This window comes from Chiloscyllium plagiosum, unplaced genomic scaffold (assembly GCF_037043375.1).
Source record: "Chiloscyllium plagiosum isolate Xiang-an unplaced genomic scaffold, Cpla_swu_hap1 HiC_scaffold_6, whole genome shotgun sequence".
Taxonomy (NCBI): domain Eukaryota; kingdom Metazoa; phylum Chordata; class Chondrichthyes; order Orectolobiformes; family Hemiscylliidae; genus Chiloscyllium; species Chiloscyllium plagiosum.
The window spans coordinates 93,656,972-93,680,187 of NW_028270144.1; the positions used below are offsets into that span (position 1 = coordinate 93,656,972).

Below are 23,216 nucleotides of genomic sequence, written 5' to 3' on the forward strand. Positions count from 1 at the left end.
GTTCACCTCTGCCTCTACTCATGTAAAATGGCGGGACCCGATGTGAGAGGTGATTTAAAAAATTTTTTGCTCACCTTCCCGACAACTTCTGGCTCGATGATCCTGCACCTCCTGCTGCCGGAACAACAATGGTGGGCCTGATGCTACAGGTGAGTTTTTAAATTTTAAATGACCAAGAGTGAACTGACAGGGTGTTGATTAGCTAGGTTTTATCTGTCCTGCTCTTTGGACAGGACATACATGGGCAATTTTCCATATTTTTTGGTAAATGCCAATGTTGCATTTGTACTGGAACAGCTTTTTGTATTCAATAGATTGTTCATAACGTGTGTGTTCTAATCTTTGCTAGCTACATGCGCAATATTCTGCTGCAGAGCAGAGATAGGTAAATGCTGAGATCCAGAAGTTGCGAAAGCAGTGTCCCAGACAGTACTTTTTGCTCCGGTTTTGACCTATACTTTTTTTTCAAAAAAAAATACTATCCTTCCAGGAGCCTCAAGCTATCCAACTATACTGGGTTAAGATCATGTTTTGGGCCTTGGTCATTCACACAAACATGCAGATGTTTCTGGCACTGGTATTCTGGAGCAGGAACACACCTGATTTGGTTTGGAAAGTTTTGGTGTGAGATGCCACGTTTTGCATTAGTTCATCAACTTTGTAATGTGATCATTAATGTGATCATTCTGGACCAGAATAGAGGATAGAACTTTGATAGCACAGCAGACATGACAGCACATACAAATTCGCAGGGTGTGTTGGCAAGTCATTATTATGTATGTTGAACAGGGCTGGGGCTAGCATGAGCTGTGCAGTAATCTATTGTCTTATCTCCTCCACATATTGTTTTCTTTTGCCTAAGGATATGCTGAATTGTTATTGCAGTGATTCAACAACTGTTGTAACTCAGAATGAAAGGCCAGTGTATCAACATCGGGTTACCTGAACTTACAGTTGCTTGGGACACAATGTTAAAAATCACACAACACCAGGTTATAGTCCAACATATTTATTTGGAAGCACTAGCTTTCGGAGCACTGCTCCTTCATCAGGTGGTCAATTGGGACCACTCCACCCTCTCCTCCCTGACCTATCACCTTCATCCCCTCACCCACTGTACTCTATGCTACTTTCTCCCCACCCCCACCCTCCTCGAGCTTATCTCTCCATGCTTCAGGCTCACTGCCTTTATTCCTGATGAAGGGCTTTTGCCCGAAACGTCGATTTCGCTGCTCCTTGGATGCTGCCTTATCTGCTGTGCTCTTCCAGCACCACTAATCCAGAATCTGGTTTCCAGCATCTGCAGTCATTGTTTTTACCACAATGATTATCCTCAGGGATTTTGGAAGCCATTTTCAAAGGTAGTGAGTGCCAGTGCTAAAATGTATGCGCTATGCCCCTTAATATCAAGCAAGTTGGTATTTGTAAGGATGGTAGTGGGACAATGCTCACGTTGCAACCCTCAGGCCCACACTTCACCGGAGAAGTAAAAGATCTTACCATTTTTGCAAGCGTTATTGGATATTATCAGTTTGACTGATAGGCACAGACCAACCGTAGCACCCTTGCATTTACTTAGTTAAAGTTGTAGATCAAAATGAATACTGGGACTAGTTATCTAGTCTTGTACATATGCTATAAAGAAAAATAGCTACTAATAAATCCATCTAAAAAATAATTTTGGTACTTACTTTTAACTCTGACAACTTATCAACATATACTTGTTTAGCTTGGTCTTCTCCATCTTCATATAACCAATTTTCTGTCTCAGACAACAACGTTGAAAATAGTTTCTGATCCTGCAATTCACAAACAGCTTGAATCATGAATAAAGAACTAGGAGAAAGTGAGGACTGCAGATGCTGGAGATCAGAGCTGAAAAATGTGTTGCTGGAAAAGCACAGCAGGTCAGGTAGCATCAAAAGAGCAGGAGAATCGACGTTTCAGGCATAAGCCCTTCTTCATGAATGAGGAGGGTGTGCCAAGCAGGCTAAGATAAAAGGTAGGGAGGAGGGACTTGGGGGAGGGGCGTTGGGAATGCGATATGTGGATGGAGGTTAAGGTGAGGGTGATAGGCCAGAGAGGGGTTGGGGGCAGAGAGGTCGGGAAGAAGATTGCAGGTCAAGAAGGCGCTGCTGAGTCCGAGGGTTGGGACTGAGAAAAGGTCCCAACTCCCTCGTCATCCGGAAAGACCACTCCCTCCGCGACTCCCTCGTCAGGTCCACACCCCCCAACCAGCCTAAGCTCCACTCCCGACACTTTCCCCTGCAACCACAAGAAACACAAAACTTGCGCCCACACCTTCCCCCTCACTTCCCTCCAAGGCCCCAAGGGATCCTTCCATATCCGCCACAAATTCACCTGCATCTCCACACACATCATTTACTGCATCTGCTGCACCCAATGTGGCCTCCTATACATTGGGGAGACAAGCCGCCTACTTGCGGAACGTTTCAGAGAACACCTCTGGGACACCCGCACCAACCAACCCAACCGCCCTGTGGCTGAACACTAACTCCCCCTCCCACTCCGCCAAGGACATGCAGGTCCTTGGCCTCCTCCATCGCCAGACCATGGTAACACGACGCCTGGAGAAAGAGCGCCTCATCTTCCGCTTAGGAACCCTCCAACCACAAAGGGATGAATGCAGATTTCTCCACCTTCCTCATTTCCCCTCCCCCCACCTTTTCTCAGTCCCAACCCTTGGACTCAGCATCGCCTTCTTGACCTGCAATCTTCTTCCCGACCTCTCCGCCCCCAACCCCTCTCCAGCCTATCACCCTCACCTTAACCTCCTTCCACCTATCGCATTCCCAATGCCCCTCCCCCAAGTCCCTCCTCCCTACCTTTTATCTTAGCCTGCTTGGCACACCCTCCTCATTCCTGAAGAAGGGCTTATGCCCGAAACGTCGATTCTCCTGCTCCTTTGATGCTGCCTGACCTGCTGCGCTTTTCCAGCAACACATTTTTCAGATCATGAATAAAGAATACAGTATCATATGACAAATTTATATTTCCTCACTAATCATGCAAACAAGGTGTGACTTCAAACTGAGTTATCCATTTTTGAAAACTGATTAGGATTTTTCCATAACCTTGTTTTACATTTAATTCAAATTATTAAAGTGAGACTGACCCAAAATAAACAGATAGGTTAATTTCTTCTTTTGCCACATCTGAGCTTTAAATGGAAAAAACTTGAAAAGTTTCCTATGACGGTGAAATATGAGTACATTAGAGAGGGTAATAAAGATGTCGGTGTCTGTTTGTAATTTAATGAACAATTTCATTTCTATTTGGGAAAAGGAGAAGAGACTGAAGTTGAAATTGTTGTGCTAAACTACTAAATGGTCAACCACTGGAGTCTGAGGGTAGGTATATAATTGTTTAAATATATGCAGGGAGAGTTCACTTTAGTTTAGCTAGAATACACATTGCCACTTATGTATATCTTTAGGCTCATTCTGTTTCGAATTCAACATATAATAAAACAGATGCTTCCATTCTTGGGTATCTTCATTCATCCAAGCAAAGCCTGTCACCTTGCTCTAGCCTGGCTGACCCTGGCACTGTTTGCTTCAATCTTTGTTTATTCTATTCACCCATCCCCTTCTGTCTCCTAACCAGTTAATCCTTTATTAGATTCCAAGACCTGTTGTTCCCAGCCTTTATGGTGAACCATATTCATCTTGTGAATCCTGATCTTTTAAATTAACTGTACTCTTTGAAATCATTATTTATCTCTTATAGTATCAAAGGGACAGTGACTATATAGATACAAAACAAGTGGGTATTCGTGAATAGCTAATTGTCACACTTGAATTGTTGGTACGAGGACCAACGATTGATTCCCATTAATACTGTTGAGTTGGGTATATAAGCCACAAAACTTTGATGTATAGTGAAAAGTGTAGAGGGGTGTGTTAAATTTCATCAAGATATAGCTACTAATAAATCAACATGATATTGGAATTGGTGGAGCCTTGGCAGGTCCAGTTTAATGGAGCAGTGCGAAGTGATACATTTTGGCATTTAGAACAAGGAGATAGAGTATAAAGTACAAAGGTAAAATTCCACAGAGGGTGCAGGAATAGAAAGATGAAACATGAAGTGAGGAATGTTTAATACTTAACAAAACACTTGTTTTGGCCTTAACTGAAAATTGTGCCCAATTTTGAGCACCCTACCTTTAGGAAACATGTGAAAGCTTTAATGATGGTGCAGAAAGGATTTAAAAGAATGATTTCAGAGATAAAGAGCTTCAGTTATGTGGATAGGTTGAGGCAATTGGGGTTGCCCTTGAAGGGAGGATCCTCAGGAAATTCAATAGGAATATTCAACATCATGAGCAGTTTAAATAAATTAAATAGAAAGAAATTATTGCTACTGGAATGAGTATTTTTACTCATATTATTAGTATCATGATATAAAACAGTGAGATACCATCAAATGAGTAAGAAAACAAAAATGGTGATTACTTTAACACAATATAGTATGCCCATCTCAAAGCCCTTGCAGTGGTATCCAAGATTTTATACGTGCAATAGATATCTAATGTAGAGCTGTGGATACCAAATATAGGCCTGGACTTTCAACCTCAAGAGTGGATAGTGGGAGTTTAGAGAATTCCCATCTTTGTTAGACCCACGTTGGAAGAAATGACTGTAGAAGTATAAACTTCATTGCTGGGGTTGGGTGCAGGCTGCAGTTGGACAAGCTGAGTTGGGAAAGGATGAAGGCAATTAGAGGGAATGCTGGGTGCTAAAGTGGACTGTTTTGCATGTTTGCCTTGATGCCCTGGGATTTTGTCTCAGTTGGAATACAAGGTGTTGAGCACGTAAGCCAACCCTTGCCATGCATTCTTGCCTTGGAACTCAAATCTATTCACACATTCAAATATCTGAACTGTAGGGGAAACAAGCTTAACTCAAAACTCTGGATACCTGATTGCTTTTAATAAACCAAACAATATTTACTTACACGACAGCAAGAGGCTTCACATATTTATGGTTTTTGAATGACGAACATTTATATTAATTTGCAGTAAGTGGAAATTAATGATTAATTAGCTTTTTAGGAGCTTTTTTATTATACACAATATTGTCAGTATAATGTTCATTGTTTCTATATAGTATAGAAGTGGTGATGCATAACTTGGCATGCAGTAGGTACTGAAGCCTGGCAAATAGTTCATTCCTACATGGGGAGCAAGAGGAAAACCTTTTGAAATTACCTTTCAAAAAGCTCTCTCATGCAGGCTATTGTTCATGACATCTTTGAAAAGCTACCATGACACCTTGAAAATTATGAAGGACTATGACCCTCCTATCTCCACAATGAAGCTGGCTGAGTTGGGAGTGCACGATGCAGGCTCATATTCCAAATTAGACAACATCTTCAAAATGCCTCGGGGAAAATTAGAAACCCCATGAATAAGGTTGGGAACCCTGGAATTGAGATCCTCATGCTTTTTACAGCTAGGCAAAAATCCAGGTAATACAATTTAAATTCATGCTCCCAGTGATTTACTGCTAACAAATGAAACTTGTTACAAAGGTAGAACACAGTAGAAACTTAGCAGGCTTGGCAACATCCGTTGCGGGAGAAACAGTCAGCATTTAAGCCTGGCATGACTTCTTCAGAATGCTGCACTTTCACTATTTCCTTTCCAAAAGACTCCCTCTGCTCCAATGTAGATTTTGCTACATAAAGCTTTTCCAAGTTCAGTTTGACCAGATGCTGTCTTATCATAACAGACTGATCTGACACCTTGAATGGAATGCTAAACTCACCTTAGTACTGATGAATTTTTCAAAAGGCCCACACAGTTTCTCTCTGAAGTCATATATATATTCTTCCACTGCATTTTTCGCGTGACTTCGCTCCTTTTCCAACTTATCCTGCATGATCATATCACCCTGTTTGGAAAGAAATATGGTAAATATGGCTGAAAGCTGCTGTGGGTAATTGTCCTGGCAGTTGAAAAAAAACAAATGATCCAAACAAAATACAAAAAACTGATCCCTGCATCAGGTTGGTAAAGTACTGTAGGACATAAATATTCCTTCCACATAGATAAAACCAGATTTTGTATTGGTCATCCAATCTGTTCCTTTCTTAGCATCTTTGAGACCAAGGAATTCAGCCAATTCTCAGCTACATGTGCAACTTAGTAATGCAGAAAAGCTTTTGTTAAGGTGATCTCAATAGAAATGCATGTAGCCAACCTTTTAGTACAAGAAGATTAAATACCAAGGATGGTGACCTACAAACTTTTAAAAAATCCTGCAAAAGAAAGAGTGAGGAATTTGCAGAACCACTCATCATAGTTATTCAAAATTCTCTAACTTCAAGGCTTCTATCTATATATTAGAAAATCCATCTGCCATATCATTATTAAAAACCAAAAAAAAGGTATTGCTGCAGAAAATCCTCAGGGGAATGTTCTAGGCTTCAACAATGACCTTCCCTCTATCACAAGACCAGATGTGGGGATGCTCATTGATGACTGCATAATGTTCAATACTATTCAGAATCACAGAATTGCTACAAAGCAGAAGGAGGCTATTTAGCCCACTATGTCTGTACCAGTTCTGGCACTGTAACTTAGCATCCATCTCCTGATTTTTCCTTCTAACCCGACACATTATTTAATAGAAATAATCATCCAATACCTTCAACTGAACCTGTCTCCTCCTAAGTTCCAGGCAGTCACACTTCTTTGCAATGAGCTTCATCTGTTACCTATCCACCACCTCTACCAAATTACCAAATGCCTTTTAACGTTCCATGAAATAATTTCATAGAGGCCGGTATCCCATCATGAAGTCACCGTTTAGTTACAGGTGCATGGTAATTGACAGTGGTCCAGATTCCTCAGAGCCAGCTCTAACTGACCAGAGTCTCTGACTCTCCTGTTTATATCGGTCAGCCAGGGGTCCTTGATTGGACAAGCTTAACAGCCCAAAATCAGGGAACTCATTATCTTTGAGATCCACCAGGCTGACCTTGTCACAATCATTATATTCTACACTATCCTTCTCAGTTCACAATTCTCTCAAGTCCTGTGCTATATATAAACTTTGAAGTTGGGCCCTCAATATCAAAGAAAGCAAAAAAAGTTTCAGTACTGGTACCTGGGGAGCTCCATTAAAAACTTTTTTTCCAACCAGGAAAATACCCATTAACCATTACTTTGTTTCCTATCTATCAGCCAATAGAAACAGAGAGCACTGGTTAATGGGTATTTTTCAGACTGGAAGAGGTTTGATGTAAGGTGTTTGTTTATTTGTTTTAGAGTTTGGATTTTGAATTAGTAGAATACAGGATTTGCTTTGTAAGTATAAGGAGGTATCATGATTAAGTTGCCATTAAGTTTCTAATCCCAAAGATTGGAAAGCTTTTGATTTTGATTTTGCATAAGTTCTGTTTGAAGCAGATGCAAGAACAATTTTCTCCTAAAGAAAGAAAGTAGTTTGGAACATTTAGGTAATAGGCTTTCAGTGCAAGGATTTCAATTAGGAGCTCCAGGCCAGAAGTGTTTGGTTAAAACTCTAAAGCCAAGAAAGTCTAAACTCAGTTATATGACTAATCAAAACAAAAGGCTATATTCTCATGATTGGGAAGTGAAAGAAACAAATATGTCAACCTAGCTAACAATGCTCACATCTGGTAAATGAACTTTAAAAAAAAGAGAAATGGGATTATGTGAGAGCATCATAACCATCTGCATAAGCCCTGAAGAAGGGCTTATGCCCGAAACGTCGATTCTCCTGTTCCCTGGATGCTGCCTGACCTGCTGTGCTTTTCCAGCAACACATTTCCAGCTCATAACCATCTGAACAATTCAGGAGAATGTTCTGGCTTTAAAGGCTGCAGCCACAGTTATAAACAGAGTGAATTTAGATCGGAAATGTTTATTACCTGGACTTTGTACATGAATCCCTAACAAAGCCAGGATGTACAACTAGAAATAATGCATTGCAATAGAAATTTGCCCTCTTGATACTTATTCAAGATTCTTAGATGCTTTTTAATATGCACTATGGATTTTTTGTATTTTTGTCTAATGTGAGAAAAAACAAGCAAGCAAGTCCTATAGTCTTGCTGTCCAAATTAAAAGAAAGGAAATTAGGATGTCAGAACTTTGAGGAAATCTGTAAATGTACTTTTAGGAGTATTAAAAGCATCCTAAAATTAGAAATTGCAGGTGGTTTAGGAAACCTGTACTCCAGAATTGCTGCCCATAACTCCTTCATTACTTACTTCAAATATGCAACCCTGTAAACTGCAGAGACATACTTTCCAAAGCATATATGGCCTCATTCATTCTACTACACTGTACTATTTCACACTGAACAATATTGAAGCTTATTCACTAAAGTATGATAAACTTGTAAAATAGCATATCATATACTTCGTTCCAAGATCTGTTTTTATCACTCCAACTTGCAACCATTCACAAATTTATCTAAATTGTCCATATAAATGAAGAAAAATACTAACCTAAGCAATGATTCTTGTGATTATCTTTACATCTTATACTATTTTTAGCTAATATGCAATTTTTTTCCTCACGACCTTTGATTCGGCTTGTTCCGAACTTACTCACATGGGTGTTACGCTGTACACAGGTTTTATGGAGATGCAAAAAAATTGCCAATACTCGCTGTTATTTCTTCAATTGCAATTCAATAAGGTTTAGAATATGTATTACATATTTGAGTTACTTCCCTTTAAGTATAAGGGACAGCGATCAGAATAATTCCCACAGACTACTTACCTCTTTTTCAAAATACATGTCAAGCAAATCTTTCCTAAACTGCCAAACCAGTTTAGCTTCAATTGGAAGATTAATAGTCTTCAACTTAATTTTTGGCTTTTTTGGATCAGGAGGTTGATCAGTTTTCTTTTCAGTATTGGACTGTGGGTGCAAAATCCAAAACAAGTAAAATGAAATATAACAGTTACAACACCTTTATAACAATTATATATTCTACTGGTCTCCATCGCTGGGAATTTTTTTGAAAATTTTTCACAACAATCTATACTTTAACTGCCTAAAATCAACCTGGCCATTAATTTACCTTTCAGATGGGAATTAACCTTTTGGAAAGAGACCTCTTATAAAAGCCACTTTAGCTAAGTATGCACATAGAAACACTTAAGAATATGATTAAATTGACAAACATAATTCATCCCATAAAAGAATAGGTGCGCAAAATAGTAAACAAACTATTTTAAGACCCTGCAATAATCAACAATAATAACAATTAATAACTAGTTTTTCCTAACTAGAGTCTTAGAGTTGTACAGCACAGAAACAGACCCTTTGGTCCAACTTGTCCATGCCAATCAGATATTCTAAATTAATCTAGTCCCATTTGCCAGCATTTGGCCCATATCCCTCTAAACCCTGCCTATTTATATACTCATCCAGGTGCCTTTGAAACAGCCTCCACCACTTCCTCTGGCAGCTCATTCCATTCAAGCATCACCCTCTCTGTGAAGAAGTTGCTCCTTAGAGTCCTTTTAAATCTTTCATTACTCACCTTAAACCACTACCCTTGAGTTTTGGTCTCGCCCACCTGGGGAAAAGACCTTGGTTATTGACCCTATCCATGCCCCTTATGATTTTATAAACCTCTACAAGGTCACCCTTCAGCCTCCGATGCGCCAGGGAAAATAGCCCAGCATATTCAGCCTCTCCCAATAGCCAAAATCCTCCAACCCTGGCAACGTCCTTGTACATCTTTTATGAATCCTTTCAAGTTTCACAAAATCCTTCCTATAGCAGGGAGACCAAAATTGCACGTAGTATTCCAAAAGTGGCCTAATCAATGTGCTGTACAGCACTCCATAACCTCCCAACTCCTATACTCAATGCACTGGCCAATAAGGCAAGCATACCAAATGGATTCTGGTTAATCCAAGATGGAGGACAGGAAAAAATTATGGCTGTGAGAGCTCCTCCTTTTTTGAGGTATTTTCAGTGTTGAGGCTGATTCCCTCAAATTCTAGGAGCAGTAATTACTGTTTTATAAGCTGTTTTGGGACTTTGGAAAAGAGAAGATCAAACAATGGCACTTTAAAAAGGAGGAAGAGACACAAAGGTAGTGACTACATGAATCAAATGGAAAAATGAATCTGCGCAGCTGTCTGACCCAGTTGATAGCATTTCTGTCTCAAGTCATAAATTATTAATTCAAGCTACAATTGAGCACAATTTAGGCTATTGCTTTGAGGTTTGCTACATTTAATTTGCCAGTTTGCAGGTAACATGATATAACTTATGGACCTCTTTTAAGAGGGCCAGGAATTGTCTTGGTGTTTTGCCTGGTATTCATTCAATCAGGATAATGATCAGTTATTTTGACTGCTCTTTTTGACTGGAACTTTTCTTTGACAAAATGTTGCTACATTTTTTCTGAAACAAAAACATTCATCACATTTCAAAAGTAGTAACTTGATGCATAGAATAATAACACAAAAACTATTTCCCTATCGATTTTGTTTTGGCTTTTTCAAAGAGTAATCTGGTTAGTATCCATCAGGCCATATTTACTTATTGTATGAGACCGCTCTTTTTCATGTGACCTCTGGATTCTTTGCTAATCACTTAAAAGCTGTGCCTTCTGGTTATCTAATTTTCTGTCATTGGAAACAGTTTATCTATCTTAACTATTCAAAAAAAACCATATATTTCCTCTTAGCCTTCTCTACTAGAATAAGGAGTAATCCAGAATTAAAGTCTACCCAACTGTAAAGTCTAGTATCAATCTCAAACTTCTTCTATAACACTTCGAAAGCATTGGTGTCCTTCCTCAGCTGCACAGAATTATAGTATACTGTTTTACACACATTTAGTGTAACTCCTTGTACTTTGCACTCTGTTTTCATGACATCGTCAAGATTCAAAATCACACCCTATACCACAAAATTGGAACTTGATTGAGCACAGAATCAGAATTACTACAATGCAGCAGAAGACCATTCTGCATTGCAACAATGAGTCTCTGACCATTTTAACTTCAAGCCAATCTCTTTCCTTTGCCCCTAAACACTGTTAGATGTTTTTATGTGGCTTCCCATCCATTCAATATTGATTAATCTGACAGAATCATGGTAAATTATTCAAGAGAGATGCATGCTAAAGAGGGTCAGAGTTGGCATGCAGCCCTGTTCGAATGCATTGGCAACTGGGAATGGGTTAGCAGATTCATCATCATCTAGGATATACTCAAACATACCATCATGGAACTGTCACAACAATTAGGATTTTCTGCTGGCAATATTTCGAAAGGGCCTACAGGCTGGCTGTGTTAAAGACCTTGGTGAGGTCTACAAAGATGGTGTTGGAGGTATATGTTCAGTTTTCTGTTCTTGGCCTTTCTCCTGGACCTATCCAAATGCATCAGCTCCTGGGTTTTGTTCTGGATGGGAGTTTTATTGCATTTGTCATTGCTAACAACTGATCATCGAAAGAGCAATTGTTGCCAATCTGTGGTAGTTTGTTCATTGCTTCTTTATTAATACATGAAGGCCAACTGAGGATGTGGTTAAAGTACTTGCTCCTATTTCTAAAGTTCCTTTATTCCCCCCGTGACTAATGTTGACCCATCAGCACTGAGAACTTGTGCTGAATTTGTAGATTGAAGCTTAAGAGATTTCACAGCATTGTAGAATTGTTTCCAATTTTAGTGGATGCATATAACTGAAGTTCCTTTGCTTTTTGATTCAGCTAAATGTCTTGCATTCCTAAGCATGCACTGGACAGTCCTAATGATGTCTTGCTAAGCATCAATAATTTTATAGAAATGAATTTCCATCAAGGTAAACTCTGTGGAAGAAATGTTTTTTGCTCCAGGTGTTTCTGAATACCTCTTTATATTCATTGAGCTAATTCAGATGTTAACAAGAGGTATAAATAAATAGTAGAGAACATTATATCCCAGAAGATTACCCAGCCATCCTCAATAAAGTGAGTGTCTACTTTCAAAGGAGACAAACAACTCTATTTTCTGAGAGAAATTCCTTCATGACTGCCTGTTTGGACCTTGAGATACTTCTAAGCTTCATGCCCCCATCAGCTTGACACACAGATAAAAGTGAAACACTAAAATCTAAGACAGTGGTCAGTTCAGCAGTCATCACAGTTTATGCACGTTCTACTTTTCCCTCTGCTTACTGACAATTGGTTGATCAGATAATCAGAAAAGGTTTGCATCAAAAACACCTTGTTGCAATTAATCTTATTGTAATTAATAGCTTGTTCTTAGCATACAATTTTGGCAAGAGGAGACTATTTGTTTTGCAAATTGGGTTTTTCTGATTAACCATTTCCCATACCTGGAGGTATGCACCAAATCTTGCACTGAAGTCACCAAGAGTGATTAGTTTGTATGACTTTGGCACAGTAAAATGAAATAGTGGTGGTCATCATGGAATTTGTGTTTAAATTCATTTGAGTTGGTCTTGGTAAAGATGAAAAAGTTGAAATCAGTTACCTTTGGCACATGGAGCCTGAGCACCCTCATGAATAATGCCACAGCAAAAAGACCAGAGAGATCCTGACTCTATGAAAGACAGGCCAGTGTCTCTTCAAACTCAAACCTTACTTCCCTTAGAAACCTAGGAGATGCTGTTATGACGATGACTTCATCCAGTTTAAGTATTCCCAGTTTTTCTAGTCCCTACTTTTTATTTTTCCTCATCCAATAGTTCGGCAACAACCTTGTCCACTATAGCTTTGGAAAGGTTATCTTCTTTAGTAAACACCAATCCAAAGTAGTCATTCAGTGCCTAAGTCAGGCATTCTATCAACAGATCTTTATTTTGGTTCCTAATCAATCTCTCTAAACTGTTTTATAGCTGACATGACTATAATACCTCAAGATCCCAATTTATGTTAACCCACATGCTATGAAGTATTTTGGAATTTTAAAGACAAAGAAAAACACATTAATATAAGCTACTTCTTAGCAGTTAGAAAGATGTTGAATATAAAAGTAGATTATGCCAAATGGCTTTGTAATACAATGCCAGACTGCATTTCGGACTATGATGTTTCGCTATTATAATCATTTTTCATTTGCATATATAAAAATATACACAAGAACCAGAATTATCCCAAATATACTGGAAATTACATGTTGACAAATTAGAAGCCATAGATCACAGATAAAAGGTGCAAATGCACGAAGAACTAAATATTATAGATAAACTAAGCTTAAACTATTTGAACGGTTAGTGAAATTAATATATGAACGCAACAGTATTCTGTAATGACATTGATGAATAAGTATAATATTGATCATTTACTTTGCAGTTTGTTTCAGCATTTACGGCTTGATTTTCTTCTTGCTCCATTTCAGGGGAAGGAGATTGTGGTGAATCTCGATGGTCTAATTGTACTTGTGGCTGAATTTCAGTCGTATCAATGTCTATCTGAGTTTTGTTCTGAAATGAAATGAAACACAGGGAAAACAAAGGTGCAGAATGATCTAGGCCAAACTATATATACCACGCTTATTTAATGAAGCAAATATCAGTGACATTTTGGTGTTCAGTCCTGTAGCAAATATCATCTCTTAATGATACACAACTGAAGACATACTCAACAAAATAGACTTACAGTGCTTGTTTAAACCACCAGCATTACTTAAAAGGATCATGAATTACTTTTAGGTTAGTTATTGTTTGATTCCTCTGGCTATTGTGTCGCTTCTGCAAGTGTTTATACAGTATATGGAGGAAGTTGAAAGAAGATTGACAAAGGTAATGTTTGAAGCCTCATTGGAGTTTAAATGAATGTTTCAGTAGAATCACTTCCCGAAAGTTCTATGATGACTTGACAGGGTAGATGCTGGCAAGGTGTCCTCAACCGTGGGCGAATCTAGGATTAGGGAGAACAGTTTAAAAATAAAAGGGTCTTCCATTTAAAACAGAGAACAGGAGGAACTTCTTTTCTCAGTACTGATCGTCTTAATTCTCTTCCACAAAGATTTGGAGGCTGAAAATAAAAATCAGATGTATTCAATAATGAGTTGGACAGGTTTTTAATCAAGAATTAAGGGTTATAGGGGACAGGTAGGTAAAGTGGAGTTAAGAGCAGAGCCAGTAAAAATCTTACTGAATGGAACAGCCCTGAAGTGCCAAATGGCCTTCTCCGGTAGTTATTGCAGACAATCTTCCTTGTGGACTACGGCATGACTTGGAGAATGAAATGATTAGACGCCATGCTGGACAGAACAGGCTACTATGAGGAGGAGGAGGAGGAGCAAGTTACCAACAGAAGACCATAAACCAAGTGCTAAGGAAGTGACTTATTACTTAAACCACAGCAAGTACAATATTTGAGTTCAGTAAAGATTGGTATAGATGTCGTACATTCTCACTGAAATGAAACACCTTAGAAATTCTTTTATTTACCTAACATGCATGGATAAGATAAATAGACAAGGTATTTTCCCTAAGGTGGTGAGTCCAGAAGTAGAGGGCAGAGGTTTAGGGTGAGAGGGGAAAGATGTAGAAGAGACCTAAGGGGCAACTTTTTTCATGCAGAGGGTGGTATGCATGGAATGAACTGCCAGTGGAAGTTGTGGAGGCTAGTAAAATTGCAACATTTGAAAGGCATCTGATGGGTATATGAATAGGAAGGGTTTGGAAGGATATGGCCAGGTGCCAGTGAGTGGGACTAAATTAGGTTGGGATATTTGGTCGGTATTGATGAGTTGGACATTTTCTTGCTGTACATCTCTATGAAGCTATGTCCTTTGCTCTAGTACTCTCCCTCAATATAGCTCCAGTAGCTGTAGCATGGTGAGTGAAAGACTACTGACTTTCAGTGTGGGAAATTACAGGTAGCCTCAATGAGGATTCTTGAGTAGCTTTGGCCTAGAAGGCATACTTTGGGGACCGCTGCAACTCAGAATGAAAGGCAAAAATCTGGGCTGCATAGCTTCTTCAACTTGTGCAAAAATGAGATTTAAACCAATGTTCACAAAGCATTAGCTAGTACTAGTCCAGTGACAATCCCACAACTCCACTGTCGTCCCAGGATGGCAAGACACATGTTTACAAAAATTCTTCGAAAATGAAACAGCTTTAGTTTTGAGACACAGTTCTACGTCCAAAGTTTTCTTCCAAAATGTGTAATAACCAAAGGCTTAATTTTTGGTGATATGATACATATTCTAGCTGACCTTTGCAGGCAGCAGCAGTTATTTTGAAGTTACACATGAACAAAAAGCTGTTTAAACTAAAAGATAATTACAATCTTCATAACTAACAACTAAATATGTGGGACAATATTAATCATTTGAATGTGATATTACATCTATTCTAAACAGATATTAAAGAACTTTGGTGGTGCCTCGTTATCTGAATAGAGACCTATAGAGTCAGTAAGCTAACAGGGAAAAGCTATAATGACAAGTATGGACTAAATCTTACAATTCTTTTTGGTCAAGTGTAGGTTGGTAGGTTGCATCGCTTTTTTGGGGGGAATTTTCACTGAGACCCAGTGGGTTTCTCACCTTCTCTAACCAAACTTGTACCACGAATTACCAACCATGCCCCATCAGCATCTCTCACATCAACTTCTACCTCATCTTAACATGCACCATTCACAGATCAACTCACCACTATCAGGGTATCTGCCAAAAGGCCAACATCTCTTTCGCTCCAGCCATCTTTAAAAGCTCATTGTGCACCCAAACTAGCACACTCAGTCCGAAGGTGCACTTTTCTGACAATTTCAGACATGGCAGATGGGGGAAATTATTGCTTCACTTAGTGGGCATGGGAGTTGGATGAGGTGGTGCAAACGCAGAACTCTTTTCCAAGGATCAATAGTGGAAACCACAACACCAGATTATGTCAGTCTGGGCCAAGGTGACCACAGGTTAGAACAGAATCAGCTGCCTGTAGAATGAACTGCAATGTAGGAAGAACATCAATATCCTTTTCGAACTCCACAAGCTAAATGCCACCTCACCTCTATCTCTGTCATTGCATCCATCTCCCACCAAGGTCCATGCTCCACCCCTCTCACTACGGCTTGCAACATTTTCCCTCACTTGCTTTCAGCCAGCCCAATCTCAACACCGCCCAACACCACCACCCCTGTATGCCCTCTGACCATGCCTGCTCACTTCCTTGGGCAACCTCTCACCTACCACCCAATGAGATCTCCCATAATTCTTGCTGGTACTGTGGCTGAGGAAGTAAAGCGTAAAAAGGCAATGGAAGGCAATCATACAGTGAGCATCTAAGTAAGATCAGAACTATTGATTGCTTTAAGAAGTAAATAGACTCAAGATGCAGCATGATCCAGTCCATGAGCTGGGTGCATGTTCTAGAGTGCAAGGTATCCTTGCTGCAGTACTACTATGATAATTGTCGATGCAACATTGAAGTACAGAAGTGTCACGTAAGTAGATTGCAGATGGGCCATGAGGGCTCTTAGAGACTGGAACATACCAGATGCCAATGTGTTTGGACATAGGATGCAGTGGCTGGTGCCCATGGAGCATGCCTAAGATGTTGATGCCATTGTCCATGGAGGTCCTTCAGAACAACAATGAGGTGAATTCACTAGTGCTGCATCCATGCTGAGATTTCTTGGTATCTAGCTTGATTGGTGCATTCAGTATGATGGTAAGCTGAACATTAATGAGGCAAGTTGGGCCATTAAGGTATTTAACAGACTATAATCCCCTTAATTGCAACTTACTGTTCCCGAGTGAGAAACTTGCCAGGTTGCTCACTGAAGTCATTAAAGAGGGCGCGAGATGATCCCAACATTGAGACAGACCTCACCAGATATCTCGTTTGATTCTGCCACAAATCTCACCCTGGCTTACATTGCTCAGATCGCTATAAGATTCCACCCTGAGTTCTTGTCAATGATTGACATCTTAGTGAACCAATCGCTAAATAATAGAAAGTGATATCATCTAGAAAATTATCACCCTTAATTAAACAAATCATTTATTGGATATTGAGTCATCAATTTAAGATTGATCATGTGCTGTGCATGCATGAGAAAGCTAACTAGGGGTCAAGGTGGTTATTGATCATACTGCTGGCTAGTGGTGAGCATGGGCTAGTAAGTCATGACTTTTTTAGCAGTGAGGTGTGTAGCAAAACAACAGGAGAACTTCCATCAAAACAACTGACCAGGATTCATTAACCCAGTCAGCCAAAAGATGCAAGCAGGAGTCCCTATGTGGAGTATTCTTATTTTGTACTTGCTGTGATAAACCTGATAATTTTTAAAGAGACTTGTGAAAACATAGCCATACCTGGACCATTCTTGTAGATAGCCAGCAGTAGAGACCTTCATATTCACTCACTCTACAGTTTATAATTTTAGTTGATTGTGGTCAAATTAAACATTCTGGAACTTTTAGCCCGGAACTGGTTTACGATCCATATAACTAGGATCACAAGTAATTTATGGGGAAATGGCAGTGTTGTGATAATGTCATTTAAACACTCAGAGGCTCAGACCAAAACCCTGAGGTCATGGGTTCAAGGTTTGCCATTATAGCTGGTGAAACAAACTCAAATTCATTTATAAATTTAAATGACTAATAAAAATCTGGAATTGAGAGCTAGTCTCAGTTGTGCTGCTAAAAAAACCAAATTTTCATCACTGGTTCACTGTTGAATCATCACTGGTTCACTAATTTTCTTAGGGAAGGCAATCTGTGAATCATAACTGGTTTACCTACATGTGAGTCTAGATCTACATCAACTAGGAATGGTGAGGACTGCAGATGCTGGAGAGTCAGATTCGATAAAGTGTGGCACTGAAAATAGCACAGCAGGTCAGGCAGCATCCGAGGAGCAAGACAGTTGACATTTTGGGCATAACCCTTCATCCTTCCAATCCCAAACTTTATTGACTCTAGATCTATGGCAATGCAGTAGTCACTTCACTCTTGCCCTCTCAGTTTAGTAAACCACTCAAGTTGTGTCAAACTGCCATAGGAATGACAAAAACGAACAAAACCAGACAGACATCAAGACATTGGAAACTACAACGGCACATCCAGCCCTGTTAACCTTACAAACTCTTCCTTATTAACACTGGAAGAGCTGTTTCATAGACTAGCCATGCAACTGCCTAATATAGTAATGCTCACTAAACTAGTCCTTGTAGGTAATGTCTCAGATATTACCATCACCATAAGTATTTCCTGTCCCAACTGCATGACAGACAATCAGAGATGGCAGCACAATAGTATACAGTCAGGATGAAATTGCCTAGGTTCCTACATATCTCACGACATCAAGCCACAGATGGATAAGAAAACCTCCTGCTAACTAAAATACATGGAGGAGGCAAAGTGCACGGAAAAGGCACACAATGTACTCTAAGTGCGATATTTCAATGTTCATCACTGCAAGTGGCTCACTAACACCTCTACAGACAGAGGCCTGCAGAGATTTCTGTCACACTGGATATTCAGCAGGTGGTGAGGGGACTATTAAGAGGAAAAACATGTCATTACGTAAAGGCATCTGTCCACGAGTGTGTGATCAGGGGTGACAATAGTCTTGTGAAGATAAAGTCATGTCTTCACACAAAGGATACCAAGCATCATGTGAGGTAATATGATGCAAAATGTGGTAGGTTCAGAACAGTGACAAAAGCAAAACTGGGGTGAGGTATTATGAGCTATTAACAACACCAGAACTGTTTTCAACAGCCATCTGTAACTTCAGCTCCTGGCATATCCCTACTCTATCATTACCATCAAGTCAAAGAATCAATACTCATTCAAGGTAAAGAGGACAGCATGCCAGGAAGAGCACCATATTTCAAAAGAAGAAGTGTTAACCTGATGAAACTACTATACTGGGACACTTGCAAATCAAACATCAGAAACAGCCTGCACCTAACAGACCAGCTCAAAACTTCACAGTCCTGCTACATCCAGTCGTACAGAGGAACAATTAAACAGATAACTGGAAGTTATAGTTCTTCAAATATTCACACATTCAAAGATGGAGGAAATAGCACATCAGCAGAAGTGTGGGCGGCACGGTGGCACAGTGGTTAGCACTGCTGCCTCGCAGCGCCAGAGACCCGGGTTCAATTCCCGCCTCAGGCAATTGACTGTGTGGAGTTTGCACATTCTCCCCGTGTCTGCGTGGGTTTCCTCCGGGTGCTCCGGTTTCCTCCCACAGTCCAAAGATGTGCAGGTTAGGTGAATTGGCCATGTTAAATTGTCCGTAGTGTTAGGTAAGGGGTAAATGTAGGAGTATGGGTGGTTTGCGCTTCGGCGGGTCGGTGTGGACTTGTTGGGCCGAAGGGCCTGTTTCCACACTGTAAAGTAATCTAATCTAATCTAATCAGAAATGAGAAGACTCCAGTATTTTCAGCAGGAGTGCTAAGTAGAAAGCCTATCTCAGCCCTTCTCAAAGTCTCCAATATCACAGATGCCAATCTTCAATCAAATTGAATAATTCCATATGCTAATCAAGAAATAGCAGAAGGCACTAATGGAACAAAGGCTGCAGGCCTTGTCAACTCCCTGGCAATAGTACTGAAGACTTGTGTTTCAGAGCTATCTGAGCTCATAGGCAAGATGTTCAAGCTGTCTAAATACTTAGGCTAACAGAACAGGTCAGACACTGGAATTTCATGAATAGTTCAAGCCTATCTATACAGAGTCTCCCTAGCAATTATAAAGCATAAATCAGAATTGTGAGAATTGTCTCCACTTGCCTGGATAAGCAGAGCTCCAAAAACACTCGAGATTACAGTCCACTTAATTGGCATCCGGTCAAACAGCTTAAATGTAATCATTCCCTCCATCACTGATGCACAGTGGCAGCAGTGTGCAGCTTATATATGAAATACTGCAGCATGCTGAAAGTTTCCCTCCAAGTTACACATATCATGATTTGAAGCAATATTGCTGTGTCTTCACTGTTGCTGGGCCAGAATCTGGGAACTCTTTTCTTAATAGCAGTGTGTGCACCAGCAGTGGATCAACTAAACCAGTTCAAAAAAGTAGGTTACCTTGACGTTCTAAAGTGCAATTAGGAATGGGTAGAAAATCAATCATATATTAATAAAACGTTTGTAAAAAATGATTGTTTCATCTGTATAGTAAGGGATTTCTTAACAGCAGTTGCAAAATTACTCCAAAAATAAGAAACGTATGAAAATAGGAAATCAACAAACATTCTACCTTAATTTTAGATTTCAGGACACACAAGTATTCAGCATTATCTACAAACCACATTACTCTAATAATGTTTGATAAAATACCTACTATAATTAATTACTTGTTCAGAATATTTAATACTTGTGGCATTATTCCAAAGGACTTACCTCAATGTTTTCAACTGTGTCAGGTGTATAAGGACCTGACTCTGTTTCCATAGCAGCCTCATTCTCTTCAACTTTTACCTTCTCAGTCATAGATGCTGTTGAAAGACTGAAGATGCCATGTATGTTGACACAGATGTTTACCTTCACTTTGGACTTTTCACCATTTGTTTGTGGTAGAACATCCCAGATGATGAACTGCCCTACAACCAAATAAGTGGTTTAAAAATTAAATAGGAAAAGATACAAAACAAGCATGGAAAGTTCTGTACATCCACAAGATCCGCATCAATTGTGAAAACCTTTTACAGCACCTTTAGGTAAAATTTCTGCATTGGTGCAACTGGAGAAAAGAAAGTACATCACCACACCCTTATCATATATATATGTTTTCAACCATTTGCTCATCAATTTTTAAAAAAACAAAATATTGCTTATAAAATCTATTTCTTGAAAAGAATGTTAACTGGTTACAGTTTGATTAATGCATTTTTTAAAAGTGCATAATGACAAAGTCAAACCAACATCAATGAGTCAATCAAGTAACAACTGCCAAAAATGACAGTGGTAAGAAATGATGTGGGTGGAGAAGATCATGAACTGGAATCAGTAAGGGTCAGAAAATGCTGATGGATGTTTTCTACTAACAGAACAAGGAGGCAAAGCAAAACATTCCACAAACCTACTCCACTATTTTGATTTGCTTTTATTTACTGTAATCACATGTACCTTAAATACAGTGAAAAGCTTTGTTTTGCAAGCAGTACAGGGAGATTATAGCAAGCAAAGACATACAGTTCACAGTGCTTAGACAAAGTGAGGCATACAGGTTACACTGCTCAGAAGGTGTGCAAAGCAAGATCAGCATTATTTGAAGTTACAGTGTCCACTCATTAGTCTAATAATGGCAGGGAAAAAGCTTTCTTAACCCTGTTAGTTTGTGTGTTCAAGCTTCTGTATCTTCCACCTGACATAAGAGGTGGCAGGAGAGCATTACTGGGGTGGGAGGGGTTTTTAAAAATGTTGGCAGCTTTTCTGCGGCACAGTGAAGTGTAAATGGAGTCCATGGATAGAAGGGTGGCTTCCAAGGTGATCTGGGCTGTGGACACAACATTCTACAGTTTCTTACGGTCATAAGCCGAGCAGTTGCCATTTGAGACCGTTATGCCCCCACAAAATATACTTTCTATGGTGCATCTGTAAAAGTTGGTGAGGGGCCTTATGGACATGCCAAATTTCCTAAGATGCTTGAGGAAGAAGGGGCTGTGGTTGTGCCCTCTTGACCGTAGCATCTACATGAGAAGTCCAGGACAGATTGATGGTTTTCATAACTCCTAGGAACTTGACGCTCTCAACCCCCATTCCATTGATGTAGATGGGGGGTGCGTTCTCCTCCTTTCTTCATGAAGTCAACGATCAGTTCTTTTAATAAGTCATGGATGATCCGATTGTAACCTCAAACCTGCTTTCCCTTCTTCCCGACAACATTACATCCCTTTCTTACCAAGAATGTACCCACCTCTGCTACAATGATTATTCAAAGATTCTATAGCAAATGCCTTTTCAGGAACAGCATTCCAAGGACTCACGACACTCTAAAGAAAAATTTGCCTCATCTCTGTTTTAAGTTGGTTATACTTACTTTAAAATAGTGACCCTCAGTTTTAGATTCTCCCATTTCAGAAACTATTCTCTCCACATCTATACTGTGAAGGCCCCTCAGGATCTTATGTTTTTTTAAAATCGATCACTTTTTATTTTTCTACACTCCAGCAGACAAATCCAGCTTTTCCAAAATTCCTCAAAACATTCTGCCCATTCCTGACCTCCTTCCTTAAACAAGATGATCATCTTCTATCGATGCCAATATGAAACATTTTACAGCATGTACTTTTACTTTCCACAATAATCTTTTACGCAGCAATTTATCAAATGTCTTCTTGAAATCTAAATGGTTCCCCTTCGCCCACAGCACACATTATTTTGCACCTTTACCCCAGAGCCAGAAGTCTCACCTACTTCAGAGCTATGGTACAACATATCTGAATAGGTTTGATCAAAAAAAATTTACAACTTCCTGAAGAATACCTTTTAACATTTTCCCAATGACAGATGTTAACATTTTCCCAAAGACAGCACTGCAATTTCCTGCTGTCTTTTTGAATAAGCAGATTTACACTTATTATCTTAAATCTAATGGGACTTTGACTAAAAAAATGTTATCCCACTGGACAGAGTATTAAGCAAGAAATAATTCAACCTGTTAACAAAGGAATGCTATAATGGTGGTGGGACTTTATTCCTGAGGATAAACTGAGGAATCAAACTGGCATGGTAGTCTAGAAGGTGAGTTGATAGAATTGCTTTGTGATAGTTTCCCAGAACAATATCCTATGGAACTAACTATAGACAAAGCTATTTTAGATCTAGTATTGTGCTAAAGGCAGGGTTAATTAGCAATTTCACAGTATAAGATTATCTGGAAAAACCAAGCAACGATAATACAATGCAATTCTAGATTAAGCTTGAAAGAGACATACTTGAGACAAATAAGCAATCATAACAAATGAGCTGAGGCGAAAACCAGCTAAAATTTGATTAGGTAAATAGACTAAGAGGTTTGTCTTTAAATACACAGTAGGAATTACTTAAAATAAATAAAGTTTTCAACAAAATTGCATTTCATTAAAAACAAAACCAAGAAAGTAAGTTCCAACTGTGACTTTTACATTGAAAAAAAGACTTGTAATGGTGTGAAAAATAACAATAATTGGAAGGTTGGGAGAGAGTTTTAGAACTTTTTGAGCAAAGGGTGAACAAAAAGTTAATTAAAATAGATTTTAAAAAACTGAAAGATAGTGAATTT

The 23,216-nt window shown here is 39.3% G+C and overlaps 1 protein-coding gene across 6 annotated transcripts in view; it reads right to left on the minus strand.

Moving 5' to 3' along the window:
* Window positions 1–23,216, minus strand: part of LOC122550789 (heat shock protein 105 kDa-like) — a 90,984-nt gene that overhangs the window by 12,289 nt on the left and 55,479 nt on the right. For all 6 annotated transcript variants that reach the window (XM_087988213.1, XM_043692047.2, XM_087988212.1 and 3 more), the window contains 5 exons: window positions 20,354–20,553; window positions 13,321–13,458; window positions 8,783–8,923; window positions 5,793–5,918; window positions 1,692–1,799 (listed from right to left, as the gene is read on the minus strand). In XM_087988213.1, coding sequence (XP_087844339.1) covers window positions 1,692–1,799; window positions 5,793–5,918; window positions 8,783–8,923; window positions 13,321–13,458; window positions 20,354–20,553 — 713 coding nt within the window. The remainder of the gene's footprint in view (window positions 1–1,691; window positions 1,800–5,792; window positions 5,919–8,782; window positions 8,924–13,320; window positions 13,459–20,353; window positions 20,554–23,216) is intronic.